Genomic DNA, 16,136 nt, shown 5'->3' with positions numbered 1-16,136 from the left:
CTGGTGCAGAAAATAAAATAAAAATTCTAAATACGGAAATACCAATTTTGTCTGTTGATTTAATGTGATTGCTGCGAGTGCACTGTATACATGTGGGTGTTGTGTTCTCCACTCTTACACGTATCTTAGAGGTCTCAGTAGATCAGGCCAGCAGTGCCAGAGGCCACATGTCCTTTCATTACAGCGGTTCAACCCCATGTCAGAGTTCCCCTGCATGGTTCACTCTCAGGTCTTAAGGCCTGAGCAGTCAGGAGCAGGGCCGACCTCGACCGATAAGCCACTTCTCTTTTTTTTGTGTGTGTTGTTTTTCGGCTTGGGGTTTGGCCCTCTGCCAGCTGATAACAACACGGGGCATACCTGCCGCATTAATGATTGGTCAGCCCCGCCTCCTGCCCTCGCCCAGGTTCTTTATTTTAGTATAATTCTTTATCGGTCAGGCATTGAGCAGAATCTAAGTCTTATCAAGTGAAGGCATGAGATCTATGCGAGTCGTTCACAGCTCAGGTTCCAGCTACTGCGGTGAAATACGCTGCAGGAACAGATGGCATTACTTGTCCTCCCTTTATTTAAAGAGTTTAAAAGTTCAACCCTATATCTCCAAATGCAACGAAAGAGCTTTAAATATGCAGCAGGACCCGGACAAGTCACGGTATTCCTCGTAAACAGTCGCAGTGACAGGCGGTAGGGAGGCTCTTTATCCACAGTGGCATCTGGTCACAGCGTGTTGCACACCACTGCACACCTAACTGCCATGTGTAGTTGTGGGCTTTCATGTCACATAATGCATCCTGTGTGGGACGCAGCGGCTCCAGGAATTGTGTTTCCGGTAGTGGCTTCATGCTTGCAACAAAAATCCTAATATATATATTTTTTTTTTATCATATCAGCATTAGCTAACAAACAATGACCGCGATGCCTGAAACACACCTGATGTGTGCACTCACTAATTGTAGGAGCTAATGTTGATATCTGCAGCGGCACAAATATTTGGATGTCAATTGAATTGTGCATCGGTTGCTTTTGTCCGGTTTGTTGCTGGTTAGTTAGCTTGTGTTACCTGTCGCTGTCATCGGCTGTGCTCGCATTACAGAATCATGACACGTTTTATTCAGTATCAAAGCAATCCAGCTGTCTGTACATGAATGGGTAAAAAGTACTGCTGCTGTACATATTACTAGGGTGAAGATTTGCCCACGCACTCTGAACGGGATTGAATCCACTGACCGGCGTAGGTGATGTTGGAATCACTACACCTCCCCTATAGACCAGGCTCTAATGGCCATCAGGGGGCGACTCCTATGGTTATAAAAACAAGTAGGGATATGCTTTAGGGCGGGGCCACCTTGTGATTGACACGTCGCTACCACGACATTGTCCGGTCTGGGAGTTGTCCATGTTTTTCGTCTCACAACTTCAACCCTTCCACACTGTGTTTCCAGTTCATGGAAGTTAATTTAAACCTTTTTTTGGTCGGACAAGATGGCGACGGACAAAATCCCGATCTCATGGCTTTAAAATCGTAGTCCACAAGCCAATGGGTTACATCAGGGTGACAACCTCCATTTTTACATACGTCCAGTCTGAACGCTCTATAGAAGTGTGTTCTAATCATAGCAAATCGCTGATGCAAAAATGTAGCTATTTTCTGGTATCATACAGCTATGATAAAGGTTTGGTTCGGTTCAGGCACAGACACGTCTGGAAAATTACAACTTCGTTAAGGTTAGGGTAACTTCATTGTCAAGGTTACAATATAACCACACGGTGAAGGTTTAGAAACGATCGTGATCATAGTTAAAAGAAACAGACATTGACTGTGAGTAAGGGAACGAACGATGAGACCCAGACTTCTATTACAACGTCACCCAACTTCCTCCTCTGCACCCGACGGACAAGAGCGATAATTCCTCCGGCAGTAGAGAGCTTTTGCTGACATGATTGGTGCTGTAAACACAGAGTGAATTAACAGCTCTGCCACAACAACGACTTCTCTTCTCTCCATTCTCAGCTACCATAATAGAAACATTCACTGAGAGGACACTCCACTAAACCATCAGTCCAGATCCATCAGTCTTGTGCTGCTGTTGTGACAGTGTGTGGCGAAAAGCGAGAACTACAACTCTCACTGTGGGTCAGTATCAATAGGCTGGACGGGAGGCAGATTACAGCAAAGGCACTGTACAAAAAAAAAGAAAATACAATTCCCTCACATAACGGGACGTTACTATGTCCTCATTCTGTATTTTGTTTTGTTCGATTGTTGATTCTATCTTTGGGTCCAAATGGAGCGTGCTATCAGCAGTGCAGTGTACCATTAGCATCTGAAAAGTGCGGCGCTGTGGGTCGGGCAGTGACCTGGGGGTTGTCTGGCCTGGATAGAAGGAAGTCCTGGTTAATGAGTAACGGCGGCGATGTGGCCCCGGCGCTACAGGTGGGGTGGGTGGGGGTTGGCCAGGACACACACTGATAAGAGGGGAAAGGCAGAGCCAGTTTTAGGGGCAGCGACAGACAGACGGAGAGAGAGAGAGAGACTGGAGCTTTTGTTATCTACACTCGAATACATTATTAATGTTGCTTATTTTCAATAGTCGCGTCAGCGAACTAAAGGAAGGAAACTAGCGTGAAGGCGGGAAAATAAAAGAAATCAAGAAGAAGACGTGACAACAATCGGCCTGTTGGAGTCTGGAGGACCCATTTAACTCACCAGTATTCAGTACACAACATTTAGACCAGAACTGATGGCAGTGTAGTTCAAGCTAAACACACAACACACACACACACACACACATGACCACACAGTGTTAAACTACTCACAGTCACACACACTTGTTTTAATCATAATGGCAGATGTAGCAGACAGGCAGTTGAAGTAGTAGAGATACTTCTACCTCTAGTACTTCAAGCTGCAGAAGTAGGAATAAATAGTAGTGTATTGAAGTAGCTGGAAAGGATTGGTCATCATAGTAGTCGTAGAAGTATTAGCAGTAGCTCTTGTATCAGTAGCATCAGTAGTGGTAGAGTAAATGAAGAAATATCCGTGTGGGCGTTGGCTGTAGTAGTGAAGGTTTTGATGTACAGAGGAGGTAGTAATCAAAGTGATACAAGCAGCCGAAGGAGTACACGTATTAGTAGCAGCAGTAGTTGTTATAGTAAACCTTTAGTATTAGTGATAGTAGTTTAGCTGTAGTGGTAACAGTAGTATTATCAAAAATAAGAATTAAGTAGCAGCATAGTAACATAAATTGTAGTAGTACAATTAGCAGCAGTAGAAGCAGCATCAGCAATAGTAGTATCACAGTAGTGGTGGAAAGTACTGTGCTTTACTAAGTATAATTCTAAGGTAGTTGTACCTTAATTGAGCGGTTTCCATTTTTTGTGCGATATTTATTCTTTGATTCTTTTTACAGGGAAAGTAATTTACTATGCATAAATAACTAACGAAAGAAGCCAATTGTTTTACATCGAGCACTTGTATTTTTGCTGCTTATTTCGCTGCTGAACATTTGAATGGTCTTTTCCTTGTAGTTTTCTCTCATAGTAAAAGCAGAAGATCAGTTACTTCTATTAGTGCGTAGTAGCAGCATGAGTACAAGTAGTGATTTGTAGTAGAGGCAGTAGCAGCAGTGGTTTATTGATCTCAAAGTGGGAAATTCCTTCCCCTCACTGGAATAAAAGTGATGTAACACTCAGACCAATCAGAGCGCAGATCCCTGCAGCTGAATTCCCTGTTATCACAACCAGGTTCATTGTGGGAAATGAGTTCCAACCCTCTGAATATTCAAACTGTTGCATAATTGCAATAAAACATTATTTTATAGATTTTTTTCAACTCCCTCAAATCGAGCGAGCGGGAATGCAAAGGTGGTTTCTATCGATCCCGGTGCTGTCAGTCAGAGAAGTTTAGAGAGCACTGATAAGACCCCTGATACTGGCCTAAAACCGGTCGCCATGACAACCGATCTCACCTTTAACCTCAGCACTTGAGCTCCATTTCCTCATTCTAGGCAGCGAGGCCAGGGAGGCCGATGCGAGACTATAGCGTTTTTTTTTACGTATACACGTCAAAAAAAAAGAGCATCTTGGGTTTAAGCGTTTCACCTTCGTGCCGACGTATGGATTGTTGGATCTGAACGAGTCTCGCTGGTTTTCATCCCTCCAACAGATTTCTATGAAAGAAATTCCTCGTTTTCATTTCAAACCAAGCTGGTCATTCGAAACCCACGCTGGCCAAATCTTGTTTGCCCAAACCATCGAATCTTCACCCTCTTAAAGAGCTCGGTTTTTCTTATGTCTTAGGCGAGACAACACAACAATGCAGAGGAAATCCTCCGCATTCATGGTCAGGGTGTAAAGTTTAGGGTCGAAGGCTTTAAGGGTTGAACTAATGAGGATAACTAAAGGTATACCTCGGGATGCACCACCTCCCTCCTCCTCCCGCTCACAGGCCTGGTTCGACCGGACTTGGTAATCAGTTACCTGCTCTATCTGACCTGTGCTGCCCACGTAGTACACACACACACACACACACACACACACACAGCCCCCAAAGTCCACTTAAAAACACACTCCACGTCCACACTAATGTGGAGAAAAGGTTTTTTAGGGCTGCATCTGCACTGTATAATAAAAATACTGAATACATGTAGGTGCTTTTACAAAAGGGGTTTCAGGCCATTTTTCGTATTTGCAGACCAACTGTGGAGAGCAGAGGGTTGCCAGCATGTCAAGAACATGGATCTTGGGAATCAGACACGTGACATTAGTTGCAGACATTTGTGGCTAAAACAGCAGAACAAAATCGCTGATCACTGAAATTGTGTTTTTTATTCAACGTCAAATAAACTGTGACTTTCTAGACCTTATCTCTCCTACAGTATCAACCCCCAACACGCCTTCATTGCCTGCACCATAACTGCCTCCCAAGGGCCTAATGGACCAGGGTGTGCTTTTCACAACAGGAGAGGTTTCGCAATGAAAAATAGAACAAAAAGTCCAAAAGCTGCTACGGGAAATGTTTTGGAACAAACACATCGTCATGGTTTTTGAGAGCGAAGCGACCTCGCCGACAGCCCGTCTTTGACCCCCACACCGGTATCTGGACTATCTGTCAGCCTTCACCTGTGACTGGACGGCCTGTTCCCTGGCTCAACACTGCCGTCTCACCGCTGTCGCCCACGTTCCTCCCCCACGCTGGTCACCGAGTCCAGCTCAGAGATGGGTGAAAGGGGGAGCAGGACAAACCGGCTCACAGTCCAAATCAATGTCATTTCTTTTATTTATGCAAATCAACCACAATCATATATATTTTGTTTTAGTTTGTTTAATGTTACTTTTATTTCGAGGTTGAACTGTCAGAGGTAGATGCAGAATGATTTCTACAGAGGAATTAATATTCCGATATAAATACAACAAATATTCCTAACAACTGAGCAGAGGCCTTATTGTCCCTCAGCTCATAAAAAAAGTTATTACAAGTCAGGAGTTGAGCAACTCTGACTTGAAGGAATGTCTCGTTGTGGCACGCTGCACTGGAAGAGCTAGGTGTGGTCCGCGTGGTGTGTGTGTGTGTGTGTGTGTTCTTGTTTTTGAGGACCAATTTTAAGTTTTAGACCTCGAGTGAAGACAGCTTTGGAAAGTGAGGATGTTTGTCCTGGTCCCAAGAGCTGTTTGAGGGTTGGGACTTGGGGTTTTCAGGGTTTTATGGTCAGAATTAGATTGAAGTTCATGGTTTGGGTCGGTGCAGTTACGTGAAGTAGTTGTGATCAGTGAGGTCAGAGCTATAGGGGGCTAAAGGAAGACACAAGCTGCTTCTCCACCAAACCTGTTAACAAGTCAAACAGTCAGTTAGTTGGGTGGTGACTGGTGCGTACAGCAACCCGAGCCGTTGTTGCACTTCCTCCTCTACATCCTTTAACTGCACAGATCCTGGAAGCTGTGTGTGTGTGTGTGTATGTGACAGAGAGGGAGGGAGGGAGGGAGACTGAGTGGCGGTAAGAGAACATGCGAGAGAACCAGAGATCAATCGTGAATGACTAATGAAGTGCGGCGCTAAGCAGGACGGTGTGAGTCAGTACGGTACATCAGGTACTGACCTCTGGGCGTGAGCCCGAGACTGTCTTTGACTCAACAGCACCATGACACTGTCCCCACAGTGGATCTTTGGTCCTTTGCATTATGGGACACAAAGACTATTATTTTAATGAACCCTGGATCAGAAAAAGAGACGTACATGTTCCTTTAAACGAGGTGACAGCACAGCGAGAGAAAAAAAGGAAAGTTGCAGAAGCTCCATAGAGGAAATTAGGAAAGGACTCAGGAAGTAAGAAGAATCAGGCCGTTTAATTTATTTATTATTTGATCTGTAAAATGTCAGAAAATTGTGAAAAATGAACTATTACATGGGAGAAAGACAAGCAGCAAATCCTCACAAACGAGAAGCTGGAACTGGCACCGAAGAAATACTGGAACGAAAAATCTATTATTTAAATTATTGTTGATTATTTATCTGTTGATTAACTAATCAATTAATCAACTCAAAGTTTCAGCCATAAATGCAAGATTTTTTTTCTTTATCAATCAATCTGTTGGTTCTTTTTAGTCCCATCTGTCCAAAAAATGTAAAGACATTCGGTTAACAATAATATAAAACGGAGAAAAAAAGCTCCTCTAAATTTTAGATTGCTTCTCAACAATGTCAAAACATTTTTTAGTTGGTCAACTACTTCATTGATTGTTCCAGCACTACTAATGTGTAAACTTTCCAGGAGCTGAGAATAACAATCTTGGTTTAAGCTTCGCCGTGATTCGTTTTTGTTTAATTTGACCAGATAGAGGCACATGTAGTCAGTTAGGTTTAACTATGAAACTCAACGAGTTAACAGTGAGGAACAATGGCAGATATTCAAGTTGATCTTTAGTATTTAATACTATACAATAAAATGAAGAAATATGACAGAAAGAAGAGCGAATGCACTGCTGAAGGATTATCTTTTGTTTTATTATATTACAGTTGCTGTGTTGCTGCTATAAATCTGTTGAGCCACCATCGGATCAGCGGCTTTGGTGACGTCACCGTTCTTTTATGGCCCACGCAGCCATAAAAAGAGGACTCAAACCTTTGAGAGACTCTTCACTTAATAAATGACAAACAAACAAAAAAAACAAAAACAGGTGGGTTGTTATTTGCATGATCTCACACATTTGCAGGTGTAAACAGGTCTTTTATGGAATCATTTGTTTTGATTCAATTTTATTAACCTGCAGCTATCTATCATGTTGCTTATTTTAGTTTCACGTGTCACATTCACAGAAGCCACTTTTGGATTCTTACCCAATAAGGAAAGATTGATATGACTTTTAGCAGAATATGTAGAAGTTTAAACTGAATCCCCATCAAGGACCACTTAGAGGATGACATCATGGCACAGCGGTGAATAGGGGGAATTCACACAGAAATGGAAATACTTAATCAATTATTAATTAAAGCACTTGGAGACCACGAAGACGAGAATCAGTTACCCAGAATGCAATGGGTAAAGTCGTTTGGGCTAAAACAGCGTCTTTAAGCAGAACTACACAGAGATGGAAAACAGGAAGTGGTGTTAATGATGAAAGACAGTTGAGTTCATGGTAGCCGCTCGGTGACTCACCGGGTTCAGCCCTGAGGCAGGATCACTGGGACACAAACACACCCACTCTGGGAAAAAAGAAGGACCTCAAGAGGAAAAAAAAAAAAACTTTATAGTATGTTGGTAGGCTATCAGCAACCTCTTGGTGATTCAGGAAGTAGATTAAAAAGAAGAGGGAAAACAGTAGCTATTGGGTTGTACATGATGTCCTCACAGCACACGTCTCACTTCTTACACAGCATTTGTGTGAACAACAATCTGAATCAAAATGATTTCTATTGGCCAGGTGAGAATACACACACCAGGGTTTTTTAACTCTTGTTTTGTTTTTTGTCGCTCTCATACACAGATATAGAAATACAGCTAAAGGAACAACATTCAAAGTGGACAACTATGAACTGTGAGACGAGTTAGAAGGATTGAGAAATCAATTTGTGATGAAGCAGAGGAGAGGACTAGGAGAGGACAGAAAGGGACCTCTGCTGCGGAAGTGAAGCACGTCAGCTTTCATTTATGGCCTCGCCATAACTCGGCCTAAGCTGTTGTAAAAGAATAAAAATGTCTGGGATATTCTGGGATATGGTCTCCATGGTTACGCACACGCCTGCACAGACAAGCACACATGACACGCACCTCGCAGTGGAAATAAACACGCTTACAAGCGAATGTTTATAGTGCTCCAAAATAATAATAATTTTAAAAAAGATATGCAGTGGGCAGGAAAAAGGTGTGTGTGTGTGTGTGTGTGTGTGTGTGTGTGTGTGTGTGTGTGTGTAATTCTTTGTAAGTCTGGCTTTTTTCTCTCTTATCAAACTGCAGCTTTCACAACTAGGAAACATGACTCTGTGTCTCTTCTCCCTTCTATGCATCATCTCTCTCTCCCTCTCTGCTGTCTCTGTTTCCACCCATCGCTCCTGTCTGAAGCTCTCAGAGATCCTGAAGTCTGCACTTGCACTGTGGCGCCCCCTGTTGAGTCATAACACTCACACCTGTGGCTCCGGTTAGGGCTCTCCTCATTTCTCAGTTAGAACATCCTCGATCCCTCTCCTCTTCCTCATCTCCGAGCGCCTTAGTCCCTCCCACCTGAGATGCGGGCGGAGCAGGCGAGGAAGAGACGCGAGGTGAAAGGAGTCGAGGAGTCGAGGAGACAGGCACAGGTGTTTTTGGAGTGTTTCGGAGTCTTCTTAAAGCGGCGTCAATTAAAGGGATGGTTCATCTGTCAGAAGAGCATACCAGCCTTCATCATAACTTATATATTTACTTTTATATTTATTTTGTATGTCATTTTATTCCATTGTCTTATCTGCACTCTGAGTCTGAAATAAAGTTTGATTGATTGATTGATTATTCCTCACGGGTGCCGAAATGCACACCTGTGCATCCTCGTTTATAGCTCCTCCGGGCAAGCCTCCTCTCTCCTCGCTCCTCCAGATTCATTTTAGGAATGGAGACATCCTTCCAGGTGGAGCGCTGAGTTAGATTCCCAGGTAACAGGCCGGAGGCCGGAGAAGACAAGGAGGCAGGAACTAGAGATGCCAAGTTTCAACACTTTCAAACTCGCGAGAAAAGGATGTTTCCAGTGGAATTGGTTTATATTTTGATGTGGGTGTGAACTCTATGTACCTCTTGTTCTTTATTTATGTGTTACAGTAAATGTGGGTAAATACATTTTTTAAAGGGCATTGTTGTTGCGTGTGGTTTCTTAACACTTAAGAGGTTAAACAGAGTTCAAGATGGTAAGATATAGCATTTGTATATTAGCTGCAAGATTAAAGTGAAGCCCGATGACTCCTCTTGGCCCTGGTTACCTGCAGCAGAAATACAGTTATGCACAAAACTGGTGTCTCACAAGTGCATGATCCATTAAATCAAATGTTAAATTGATTTAATGAGCAATGAATTTGCGACAGATCTGTTAAAACTAAAGGCTGTAGTTCAGATTACCGCATAAACACTAAGACATGAAAAGAACCCACCAGAAGATGCTAATGTTGCTAAATAATGCCTTTCTCACCTGGAAAAGGCTGGAAGCACTGTGAGAGTCATGTTTTTCGATTTCTCCAGTGCCTTCAACACCACCCACCCTTTGCTTCTGAGGGACAACCTGGAGCAGACCGGGGTGGACCACCACCTCACTGACCGGATCAACCGTCCACAGTATGTGCGGATACGGGAGTGTGAGTCCGCCCTAGTGTCCCGCGGCATGGGGGCCCCATAAGGAACCGTTCTAGCTCCATTCATCTACACCCCGGACAAATACAGCCGTGCTAACTTCCACCTGCAAAGGTTCTCTGACGATTCTGCAATCGTCGGCCTCATTTCCGCTGGTGATGACAGGGAATACAGGGAACTGAACCAGGACTTTATAGGATGGTGCCAGCGGAACCGCCTCCAGATCAACTCTGGTAAAACCAAAGAGCTGGTGGTGGACTTCCGCCGGGGTAAACACTCTCCTCCGGTACCAGTGAACATCCCGGGAATGGACATTGAGATTGTGAGATCTTATAAGTACCTGGGTCTTCACAATAAACTAGACTGGACTGATCACACATATGCACTTTACAAAAAGGGTCAGAGCAGACTCTATCTGCTGAGGAGACTGAGGACCTTCTTTGACTCTGTGGTGGCATCAGCCATCTTTTGCTGGGGCAGCAGCATCTCGACAGCTGACAGGAAGAGACTTAACAAACTTATCAAGAAGGCCAGCAGTGTGCTGGGGTGTCCACTGGATACGGTGGAGGTGGTGGGAGACAGGAGGATGATGGCTAAGCTATCATCCCTGATGGACAACACCTCTCACCCCATGCGGGACGCCTTGGCAGCTCTGTGCAGCTCCTTCAGCCACCGGCTGATTCACCCCCGGTGTGTGAAGGAGAGGTTCCCCAGGTCCTTCCTTCCTGCCTTGGTCAGGCTGCACAACCAGCTGTGCTCCCAGTAGACCACGCAACACAACTCTAAAATCTGTGCAATACAAAAATGATTCTGTCTGATGATATGATATTTTTTAATTGTATAATCTTTTACTTTTTTACTTAGTTAATATTCTTTACTGTTCTATTATTTATTTACTTATTTATAATACTTGTTTAGATCTTTGTTATTTTTACTATGTCTCTTGTTTGCACTACACTGTATGCTGCTGTAATCCTGTAAATTTCCCCGCTGTGGCACTAATAAAGGATTATTTTACCTTATCTTATTTTATGAATTGTGCGCCTGCTTTGTATCACTCGCACGGATAAACAGCTGCCTCTTGTGGGTATAATTCAGAACTGCACTACTGTAACTCGCCTGTCTGCGTCACGCCAACAGCTCCCCTCTAATTGGCTGTCCGGCTCGGATCACATGACCCTCTCCCCCCTTCTGTGTCCCGTCTTTCCAACCACTACTGTAATAGCTCGGTGAATGAGCTTCTTCTGTGTTCTTTGTGTGTTTAACAATGAAACAACAACCATAAATGTGACTGTGTGTAACGAACGGACGTCGACGCTGTTATATGCGGGACTTTAATTCACCTGGACGCATGGTGACAGGTGGGTTGACGGTTTTACACGCTGAAGGAGACTTTGTTTGTGTTGCTGTTGTTGTTGCACTGTCAGCGACTCTTCGTCTGCTCAGTCGGGGGTTACAGTGTAATGTAACGGCCTTTTAGTGGGAATTATTATGGTACTATTAAAATGAATATGGTACTGTCAACTTTCTTAACGTCTCTTATTGCTTCTTTAATGTGTTTTTATTAATAACTTTAAATCTCCACCACTCTTCAAAGGGGCTCCGACGTTAACTACATTCCTTATTTAACTAGCTAGCCCTGTGTTAGCTAACGTTATTTTGAAGCTCACAAAATACGTGTTGCACTTTTCTTAGTCGTTTTGGGGTCATTTAAGAACTGAGCAAGAGTGACTCTGCCTTTAAACTTGAGCCACAACTCTTGTGTCACGTGTTCCTCTCTTAAATTGTAGTTCTATGTACCAATGTGATTTGTTGTAGTTCTATGTACTAACGTTAATGTGATTTGTTGCTCTGCACAGATACACAAGCCCTCTCTGTCCTCTGCTGTCTGTGGTAACTGCATGGCCTAAAAGACTTGGCACACATTGTCAAAGACACTGCGAGCTTTATTTGTATTTATTTGTTTGTTTACTTTGAATAGTATATCATTAAAGAGATCATCTGCTTTATAAAGCTCAATGCAAGAGGAGCTACATGTGGTGCTGGAAAAACCTGTTACTGCTTCTAGATTTATCCCATAAGGAAAAAAACCTGTTTAATATATTTATCCAACAAGAGTGCTGCTTTCAATTGTAGATATGAAATATGTCAGATTTCAAAAATGGCTCTATATTTATTATTCCAGACTTTTCCAGGTTTTTCAATACCACACATAATCTTAATATCTGCTCTTCCTGTTTCTTTTGCCTTCAGCCTTAAAAACAACAAGCCTACACGAGAGCATCAAACTAAAGCATATTTTTGGCTCGAGCAGGAAATGTTTTGTCTTCTTTGAAATCGGTTTCAAGTAAGATCCAGTCGATTAAAAACAATGTATTTTGCACATGTTAAGAGCTTGTTTCCTCCATGTGCATGACCTAAGAAACCTCCAGACTCTCGTGATTGATCCCGAACCAGAATGTTTTCATTCATCAGTCAGAGATACTGAAGCCTCAATCTGAAGTCACACTGCTGCTGTCAGCATTACATACTTCCTCTCTCTCTTAAGCAATCGAACCTCATAAATCACGAGACCTCAGATTCCAGTAAACAGTTTTTTTTGTTTGTTTCGTTGTGAGCTCAGCTCCTAGCAGCTGGAAGCGGTGTGTGTGTGTCTTTGTGCTAGAGATGAAATGTTCGGGTCATTCTCTGTCCGTGGCTCTGAAAACATCTAGAGCCTTCTCTTTGTCGCGTCAGTAAAGGTTAGGCAGAGGTGTGTGTGTGTGTGTGTGTGTGTGTGTGTGTGTGTGTGTGTGTGTGTAGGGGAGAGACAACGGTGTTTGAGATTGCTGTGTATCTTTTACTCACACATTGTGTGTTTTTGTTCCACTTGTTTGTTTGTTTTAGAATTGCGGAGCCTAATCTGACCTGAAGCCGAAACTACTGATAGACATCAAATCATTCTGTCTTTCACAATGAAGACGGACGTCGCTTACAACCAGGTACGCTTCCTTTTGTATAGATTGTGAATGATTTATCATATAAAACATTCCAGACATTTACTGGGCAAAGCTTCTCTAATGTGAGGATTCATTTGTCCACATTTTAAAATCTATTTTAATATTTCCCTTTCAACCCTTATAACTTCAGACTGGCATCCTTTATTTTGACCCTAAAAGTTGAATAAATCTATAATTATAAAAGTAATACATAAGCCTTAAGAACTTGTGCTGTATTTTAAAAGAGAGGAAATGCTTTCTGTTTGATTCATTGAGCTCGTTACTCCGATCCGAACGTAAGATGACAGCTCATCCCATGTGACCCTTTATCATATATTCACTCTTAGTCATGCTTTTAATCCCATTGTCATTAACAGAGTTAACAATATTAACACAATTAGTTTTGCACATTTACGGCTGTAGTCAGTTTTACTCACCATGAACTCAACTGTGGTGGAAATCAGACAGGACCAGGTCAGCTCAACCAAATCACAAAACAACAGTGGTTTGTGGGCAAAGTGTCTCCCGGCGTTTTCATATCCGCTTAAACATTAGTTTATATAGAAGCAGTTTGTATTCTGATGAAGTGTTCTCCTGCTTGTGTGTGGTTCCAAATAAGAACATCGTCTCGTGTACAATCCTCATAGTGTTCATGTATTCTTCTGATGCCTGTAGCTGGTGGACGTGGAGAGGAGGAGACAAGAAGCCAACCGTAAAGCACAGATGGTACGTTACACACACACACACACACACACACTCAAATCAGGTCAAGTCATGTTCATTGACTTTTTAAAACAACAAATGTCTTCAGACCAGAAACAAATAAGTGGGACATAATCCATCACAGTCGTCACGTGTCTCAAAGAGATAAACCACTTTGGATATAACTGATCTCCCCCCCCCACACACACACACACACACTTTCAGAACTTCAGGTGCGTCGTAGCTCTTCTCACTGTGGCCACTGTGCTGCTGGCCGCCACGGCCCTCTACATCCTCCTGACACCGAAGGTCTCCTCCTCCTGTCCGGCACCGAGCAGCAGCCTCCGTCCGCCCCGAGGAGAGTCCTGCTCAGACCCCTGCACGTAAGTACCGACACACAAACACACACACACGGACACAGTCATTTATCCAGCTCTCGTGTCTCTAACTGTGTATCACATCAGCACTATTCAAAGCACTTAACGGTTAAACTCTATAGTCCGTTAGATCCAAAGCTCCACAAGAAACAAGCAGGCGGACCTTGAGTGGACATTATTTAGTCAATCCTGAGACATTTTACTGTTGAAAACAATCCTGACAAACGATGTGAAGGGGACTCTGATTCTAAATGACCTGAAACGTAGAACACATCTTTGACATTTCTGTACTACAATGTCTTGCTACTCAGCGGCTGACGTGTCATTTAATATATCTGCCAGAAGCTAATGGGGAGGCCAAGTCCCGCCCCTTCCCGTTTGAATTGTGCCATGACTTACACGTACGATGTACGATTTTAAAAGATCATTTTGCAAGTCCCAAAAGTTGCATGTTGTCATAAAACTGTAAGTATAAGACTTTGCAAACACAGTATTAGAAAGACTACACACCCGTAAGTGACGTCTCTCTGAAGCTACGATGCGGTCGTGTTGGCATCGGTGACATACGGTACATGGTTGTGAAGACCAGGCTGCAACCTCCGGTTCTACGAGTGAAGCCGATGCGGAAATGTTTTAAAACTTGCATTCTCTCTACTGACCAGCAGGGGGCGACTCCTTTGGTTGTAAAAAGAAGTCTGGTCGTATAGAAGTCTATGAGAAAATAACTCTACTTCTCTCTTGATTTATTACCTCAGTAAACATTGTAAACATGAGTTTAGAGTCTCAATCTCTAGTTTCAAGTCTTCTTCAATACAGCATGATGTTCATTTAGTAACTTATGATCCATTTAGAGTCAAACAGACCATAAAGCAGAGTATGCTTTAGGGTGGGGCTGCTGTGATTGACAGGTCTCTGCCGCTACCAGACCGTATGCTACGTCACTACATCACTCCTCCGCCTTCCAAATATGGTCACTTCTGTTCATTGTTTGCAAATAAAAAATGGCGACGCCGTAATCCAAGATGTCGACGTCGAAATCGCTAAAACTCGAGGCTTTAAAACGTCACGGTGGCTACATCCACTTCTTATGTGCAAGACAAGAGATGTAGTCCACTGAACGGTTTGACGACAAATTAAATGTTACTACAACAAACTGCGACTTTCTTGACCTGCAAAAATGATCTTTTAGATTGACAAACTCTTTTATGGCACGATTCAAACATGATTAAAATAATATTTGTCTTGTTGACTACAGTACTTATTTTCTTCCAAAATAAGTTCCGACAGCGGAAGGGGCGGGACTTCGCCTGTCTATTTCCACCTGATCGGTTTAATGGTCCTAGGCAGAACCAGCAGGAGTACAACTATTATGAGTCATTATTATCAAGCCGTCTCTCCCCCCCCCCCCACCCCCGTCAGGATCGTTGTGGTGGAGAGCATCCCTGAAGGTCTGGTGTTTAACTCCAGCACCACTCACCCCACCATCTTCCAGGCCTGGCTCAATCTGATGGGCGAGGCCCGCAGCAGTATCGACATCGCCTCCTTCTATTGGACGCTCACTAATGAAGACACAGGCACTCATGAGCCGACAGCCAATCAGGTCAGCCTCAGGATGAGTTTTACCTCTCAAAATATCTGTTGTACCAGTCTTGTGACATCTTCAACGGTGAGGTCATCTTTCTCTGCTGTGTTCACAGGGTGAGACCGTTCTGAAGACACTGGCCGAAGTCTCCGGGAAGCTGTCTGTTCGTATCGCAGTGAACACACCACAGGGGAGTCAACCGCAGGCGGACCTCAGACTGCTCAACGACTCAGGTGCCTTCATGTGCAGCCTGTCATCGTCTGTATTTACTAAGGCTGACCAGTTACTTCATATTCTAGTTTTTTCGATCACAAAGAATATTAATTACATAATATATATTATATTGTGTAAGGTATTATCATCCCTGGTCTGTATTTTCAATCAAAGTGTGGAGAATGGTCTCAAACTAGTTGAAATGAAGCAATGCTTTATGGGTAAAGGTTACATCAACACCTGGGGTTGAATTGATTTTGTACACTTACCTATTTCAGGATTGGTTTTCTACATTTAAGTGTTAATCTTGATGACTTTCATTTAAGTAAATGTCTGTTAAGTCACGATCTATAGCCGCAGGAGGTAACACACTAGAGATGAGGGTATTGCAACATTTAGATATTTTCCAAACTGCGTGTGTGCATGCGTGTGCATGCGTGTGTGTGTGTGTGTGTGTGTGTGTGTGTGTGTGTGTGTGTGTGTG

The 16,136-nt window shown here is 43.2% G+C and overlaps 1 protein-coding gene across 2 annotated transcripts in view; it reads left to right on the top strand.

Annotated features, from left to right (window-relative positions):
- The first annotated feature begins 11,005 nt into the window (after positions 1-11,005).
- pld3 (phospholipase D family member 3) overlaps positions 11,006-16,136 on the top strand; it is a 9,121-nt gene continuing 3,990 nt past the window's right edge. Inside the window, exons 1-6 of one of the 2 annotated variants that reach the window (XM_031863759.1) lie at positions 11,006-11,161; positions 12,687-12,781; positions 13,454-13,504; positions 13,706-13,863; positions 15,277-15,457; positions 15,555-15,672. In XM_031863759.1, coding sequence (XP_031719619.1) covers positions 12,755-12,781; positions 13,454-13,504; positions 13,706-13,863; positions 15,277-15,457; positions 15,555-15,672 — 535 coding nt within the window. In that variant the 5' untranslated portion in view covers positions 11,006-11,161; positions 12,687-12,754. Of the gene's footprint in view, positions 11,162-11,190; positions 12,542-12,686; positions 12,782-13,453; positions 13,505-13,705; positions 13,864-15,276; positions 15,458-15,554; positions 15,673-16,136 lie in introns of those variants that run through there. The other variant, XM_031863760.1, reaches the window with a different exon arrangement.

Source organism: Anarrhichthys ocellatus, unplaced genomic scaffold (assembly GCF_004355925.1).
Source record: "Anarrhichthys ocellatus isolate YVR2014 unplaced genomic scaffold, GSC_Weel_1.0 scaffold29, whole genome shotgun sequence".
Lineage (NCBI taxonomy): Eukaryota > Metazoa > Chordata > Actinopteri > Perciformes > Anarhichadidae > Anarrhichthys > Anarrhichthys ocellatus.
The sequence above is the reverse complement of the archived record's forward strand: the minus strand, read 5'-3'. Positions and strand labels throughout refer to the sequence as shown.